General features: G+C 39.0%; 1 protein-coding gene across 1 annotated transcript; it reads left to right on the forward strand.

Moving 5' to 3' along the window:
* Nucleotides 1–2,157: 2,157 nt before the first annotated feature.
* On the forward strand, nt 2,158–2,913 carry LOC138059836 (uncharacterized). Its single transcript, XM_068905475.1, has one exon. It carries the CDS (start codon nt 2,158–2,160, stop codon nt 2,911–2,913), a length of 756 nt encoding a protein of 251 aa, XP_068761576.1.
* The last annotated feature ends 3,426 nt before the right edge of the window (nt 2,914–6,339 follow it).

Genomic DNA, 6,339 nt, shown 5'->3' on the forward strand with positions numbered 1-6,339 from the left:
ATGTTTTTTTTTTCAAGTATCTTAAGTGACATCTGTGCATGAAAATGACCAAGTGATAATAATATTATTGTTTTACTTTGATCAGTTTCCTGTTGTTTCTTAACCTGTCATTTATTCTTATTCCAGTGCTTAAGTCTAACATTCTTCCTGGTGTATCTGGTCAAACCATGCATGGCAAGCAACATTCCACATTGTTTCCAGAGATTGTGATGAGGATTTCAGCGTTGAATATTTTATTGGTTTTGTGATGAAAAAAGCCAGGGTTGTTATTCATCTCTCATTTTTTCCTGCATGAGATCCTGCATGATGACAACAGTATTACTGCAAATTAAACATCACAGATGTGAGCATGTCAGTGATTAATGCAAGATGGTTTCCAAACAGCTCCTCAAAATTGTCTAGAAAAGGGACGATAATTATTTACTTGCCACACCTTCTAAGTCAATGTTTGAACAAGCAAATATAATTTGGTTTTTTAATTCAAGTAAACTGTCTTACCTTCATTAATACTGCTGTATGTTATTCTAGTCTTTCTCATTGCTGAGCATGGGTTTGGATATTAACTTCTGAGAATGCTCCTACTTGTAATAGTCTTAATAATGAATATACAGTACTTACAATAATAAAATTAGAGAGATATTTGAGTTGCTGTATATTGTGTTTTGTGGTAACACATACCATAGTAGTTGTTGTGGTTGTTGTTGTTGAAAAGGAATCAGATAGATTCATTGTGGGTCCAGATAGAGCCATTGTGGGTCTATCATTGGGTAGTGAAACTGGATCAGTTGTGCATAATAAAATGTTAGAGTATGAAGCAGAATGCCTCTAGTCTTGCTGGATGTATGATTACATTCCTCTCTCAGTATCTTTACACACATTGCAAAATTTAGGCTGGATGTTTGCTGGTGCAATTCATGCAAAAGTGAAATCAGTATTTTCCAAACACATGCAGGTGAATGGTTTCTTATTTCATTATCATGATTCTCATGTCTCCCCACCCTCATTCCAGCAAGGCTCTACAAGGTGATTGACAAAGCTGGAGAAAAAAATTACAGTTACCAGTCAGCTGCAGGAAAAATATTTTCAACGATGGACCACTACCAAACTCCAAGTAAAAGGGAAACATCAAGTAGCATTGGAGTCAAATTTATACTTAGTTTCAAAACTTTTTTGCGATCCTCTCTTAAAATTAAGACATATTTTCTTTATTTTATTGCCTCCCTCTTGTAAAAGTAACTAGTGTTGTAAAATATGAGAATGGAGGGCAGGTAAGTGACTTATCCAAGTTGCCGAATGAGTGGGATGCGGGCATGAAAAGAACTTAACCTTATTTGGAATGTTTTCCGTACAGGTCCCTACTTCATTATGCATGCAGAATATATTAATTATTCATTCGCGCTATTGTTTTCTAGAACAATGCGTATACCCAAGGGAATCGAATATATACATGGCTAATTTGTACTTACGGAATGATCAAAAGTGGATCTCATTCTCTCTCTCTCGCTCGCTCCCTCTCTTTTTTCACCCTCCCTCTTTTCTTTGCCCTTTTTGCTCACAACGTCTCTCTTTCTTTTCGTCCCAGCTTTCCTCTTTCGATTCCTTTGTCCTGTCTGTCTTCTCCAGATTCCGCTCGGCTTTTTCTGTCCTTTTTTCGAAGTCTCTCGCAATGTGCCTTGAACTCCGTACCACTGTAAACCTCTGGATTACTTGTCCCTCTTCTAGACCACTGAGCTAACGTGTCAAGTTGCTAATTCACACCTTGATAATGATATTTCTTTGGAATTCTGGACGACAATTTACATAACAATGATAATTAATTATATACGCGTGCCGTGCCGACCACCAATAAATGCACTGATTTTGCTTCTTTTGAAACAACGTCACCCCTTAATAATGCTAACCGTAACCCTTTAGGCTTAAGGTTGAACCCAGTAAAATTATTTTGGAGGTTAATCGAGCATATCTGTGAATGTCTGAATTGCTTTTTTTTCATCCCCCGTGCTGCACACTTAAAAGAACATTGCACGGGAGTATACCTCCTTGTGATTGGGGCATCCTATATGGGAAATTTTTTATGCACGATTTATTGCAATATAAAATCTTTGAGTCGACGTTAACCCCTCTTTTTCATCAAACTGTGAATTTTGAAACTTAAATATGGCCGCCTCTCAAGAATCAAATATAAACTTATGGAAACTATCCCGACTTTTAGCCGATCACGAGCGGTGCATAGAGTGGTGCAAAGAGCACAATCTACTCTCGTCGTCAATGAAATGCCCTAAACCTGAGTGCGGAAACGCACTCAAATGGCAAAGACGAACTGCATCGGGGGATGGATTTGTTTGGCGATGCTCTAGAAAAAACTGCAATGGACAAGCATATATCCGCCAGAAGTCATGGTTTTCTGGTAGTAAGCTTTCCCTTGAAAACATATTAGCCCTAACTTACGCTTGGGCGCATAAATTCACCACAACACAAGCAGTGCACGAAACCGCGTTAGATGAAGAAACCACCTCGACAGAAACGGTGATAGATTGGTATAACTATTGCCGGGAGGTTTGTGCAGATAGAATAATGAAACAGCATGCGAGGCCAATAGGCGGTCCTGGTACAACTGTTGAGATTGATGAGTCCAAGTTTGGCAAGATGAAGTATCACAAAGGTCGTTACATCGAACGACAGTGGGTCTTTGGTGGCATTTGCCGGGAAACCAAGGCCTGCTTCCTTGTCCCGGTAGAGCGCAGGGATAGAGAGACACTCTTGCCAATTATCCGCGCTCAAATATTGCCTGGAACACGCGTGATGAGCGACATGTGGAAAGCTTACGATTGCCTACAAAACGAGGGCTATCATCATCTCAGAGTTAACCATCGCCTAAACTTCGTTGACCCAGACACGCTTGCCCACACGTAGCGCATTGAAAAAAAATGGTGGGGAGTAAAACGAAGTATGCCTCGTACTGGAACATCCGTGGATCTGTTTGAAAGCTACCTACAGGAGTGGTTGTGGCGTCAGCAAAACAAAAGTGATCCATTCGGAAACATCATTGAGCATATCGCTGATTTGTACAATGTGCGATAAAGAGCCCTCTCTATGCACTGCTCGTGATTCGGCGAAAAGAGCCGTACATTATACAGGAAAGAAAACAAACCCTCACTTTGCAGTGCTTTGGTGAATTGACAAAGAAACGAAGGACAATTTTAAGAGCAAAAAGAAGGTAGACATTCAATTTCTGCAAACTTTTATTTGGTCCGTTTGTTTTGTACATGAGAATCTGAACCGTATTTGTACAATGATTTCTTAAAATTCCACTTCTTTCGCTTATTTTAAAATTGACAAATGGCTAAAATTGCTAGAAAAGTGCAAAAATTAAGTTGAAAATGTTCGATTTTCCGTATTTCAGTCAAAAATTTTACCGATTTTAGTTAAGTCCATATAGACTTAGAAAAAAACCTCTAAGGAGACCAAACAAAGCGCTACACTCCCAAAGGGCGTCTATTGTTATCGCTATTGTTTTCTTGAAACAAAGGACCGTATGCATAATGAAGTAGGGACCGTATATCCCGTATCTCCTCAATTCCCCCCCCCCCCCCCAGCCAAAAATCCCGTATCCCCACAATTTTTTTTTACCTAAATATCCCGTATCCTGATCGCTTATCGGCCTTTTGGCTAAGATTAGTTTCTCGGCGAAGGACTACGGTCAAGTACCATTGTACTACGTACGGTACTTTTTTCATTGCCGTAAGGGGCTGCCACGGAACAGTTTCGGCTGTTTGTCTGTTCTCTCGAGAAGCGATCACTAGGGTTTTTTGATTTCGTTTTTGATAGTTCTTTGTTCAGTTCTTTGTGTAGAATCATGACAAACTTTTGTAGTTTCTGAGAACTATTTACTACTTGTAGCTTGTTGACTTGAATCGATGATAGAGAGAGTTTTGGCGATCTCAACCTGGACTGGACTACTGGCTTTATCCTTTTTTTTATTAACGAGATTTCAAGTTATTGTGGAGCTTTTGTTATCAAGTTACTCTATTAAATACTGAAATCAAGATTATGGAATTGTAAAATTAAAACCTTGGACTGGACTACAGAACACGCAATTACGGAATTTTCGATTTTGAGCATTGAAAGAAATAGAGTACAGATGTTGTCTTCTTGTCTTCGCCACGGCAGATTTAAAAAGTTTGCAAGGAACTAAACCAGGATTATGGAACCGGACTTCGAATACGGGGCCCAGTTGTTCGAAAGCCGATTACCTTAATCCGGGATTAGCGTAAACTTTTGTTTCATGTTTTCAACTTTTTGGTCACAGCTTCCTTTGCTAATTTTTGTTTTTCAAGATTGACTTCTTCTAATGTAAAGTTTTACCGAATATCAGCCTTGAACAGCATTTGGGAGTAGAGAATAAAACTCGTTTTAAAACTCGGTCTTTGAACAACTGGCCCCGGATGATAAGTTATTGAACTGTGATTTGTAATAAGCTTTTCGGATGATTTAAGGCTGATCTTGTAATTTTTGGATGAACGGAGTTAAGGGAGCAAGTAAAACTGTAGGATTTGAATAAAGTCTCCTTCCAAAAAATAAATAAATAAAAAATCCCGTATCCTGATAACCTGCTAATAGGGCTTCGTAGTTTGCATTTGCAAATTTAGTAACATTAACAATGAGTTTTTACAACAAACAACTTCAAGTTATATTACAGATTTATCTTTCTGGTAATCTCTCGCCATTTTCCAAAGTTTACCTGTACTTGACGTTGACTGTCACTGCACTATTTGTGTTAACTGTTTGCGCATTCCACGGATAGGCCGTTGTAGGCGTCTTGTTTTATTTAAATACAGTACTTACATTACTTACAATACACTGTTACTTACACTACTACTGCTACTCACAAAACTATCTTAACTTACACTACTAATACTATTCATAATATAGCCCTTGCGGGCTACGTGTTTAATTGTTAAATATCTCTATAATTCATTTATGGATGTAGTCCTCGAACGAGTACAAAAACGTCCAAACAAAAACGCCGGGGAATGAGAACGAGAATCTTTAATTATAGAAGTGATACTTCAAATCAACGCAACATCGTAAATCCTTTGACTCCCAGGATTGATCAGTATGTAAACTCTCCTCTCAATTTCAATACACTGTCAGGTACACAAGTATTGAGAATGAAGATTATTATCAGGTTAATGGTATGATCCTGATGTGACAACAAATTCTCATGACCAGCTAAGGAAGAACTCTATGGAAGTACTTGGGAGAATGAACTTTTAGATCATGGGAGTCAAAGTGTTAAGAATCCAGCTGGAAGGAAGGAGGAAACCAGTTTACTGGATTCGAAGCGAGGCAAAGTTAAATTGGGCTCTCACGAATTCAAACTAATAATTTGTTTGTGCACAAAAATTTGGTTTTATCAACGGAGTTGATAATGTAAATTGACCACCGTACAAGGATTCTAAAAGCTGACGTTTCGTTTCGTCAGAGCGAATCGAGAAATTATGAGTTGTGTGTAGTTTTATAGTAGAGTAGGAGCTACGCTATTGGTGGTAACATAGCAACGTGAAAAACAGGAATACATTAGTTAAGTGAAAAGCGTTCGTTAGAACCGTGAGGATTGAGGGTGCCGATTTGGAAGATGAATTTTTGTTCCAGATTCTTGCGACTTTCCGTCGTACCAAGATGTAGGAAAAGGCCGCAGATAGCCATTTTTTGTTTGGAGTGGTTAGGGAGATTAAAATGACAAGCGACTGGCTTGGATGCATCATTGTCATTCTTCTCAACATCGCGAAGGTATTCAGCGGAGTCGGTCGCCTAGTCGTCTACCTGTCTCGCCAATGTATAATTTATTAAATAACGTACAGGTTATGCAATAAATGACATTTGCGGTTGGATTTGAAGTGGCAGCACATTTCGCGAATAAAAAATTCAACGCCTCATCCTCTTTTTTTTTGTTCAAAAAGTTATTAATAATTAATGAGCCTGACAGCTTTAAAACGTCACGTGCAAGAGCTTTAAGCCAAAACAAAAACACTCCTCATTAGAATTCTTTAAATAAAGACCTATAATGAATCCCGGTTTGATTTTCTTGTTTTCTAATAGCAGAGCAGGCGCGCGAAGCGCGCCAGTAGAGCACCGTGGGTAAGATTTTTTGGGAAATTTATTCATGCGATGAATTGGCGTCAGCGTACACCCGTCCGTGCACCCGTACAGACTATCGGCGTGGAGGTATGGAGGCAAGACAGTCAATTTTCCTTGGCCGGAAATCGCGTGGCAGCATTGCATTTCGTAACCCGCGTTTTTCTGGTGGGAAATCATATAAGTGAAGAGCAACGAGAT

The sequence above is a fragment of the Montipora capricornis genome, chromosome 1 (genome assembly GCF_036669925.1).
Source record: "Montipora capricornis isolate CH-2021 chromosome 1, ASM3666992v2, whole genome shotgun sequence".
Classification (NCBI taxonomy): Eukaryota; Metazoa; Cnidaria; class Anthozoa; order Scleractinia; family Acroporidae; genus Montipora; species Montipora capricornis.

Coding starts and splice junctions, on each gene's coding strand:
- LOC138059836 (XM_068905475.1), top strand. CDS start 2,158: ATGGCCGCCTCTCAAGAATCAAATATAAACTTATGGAAACTATCCCGA.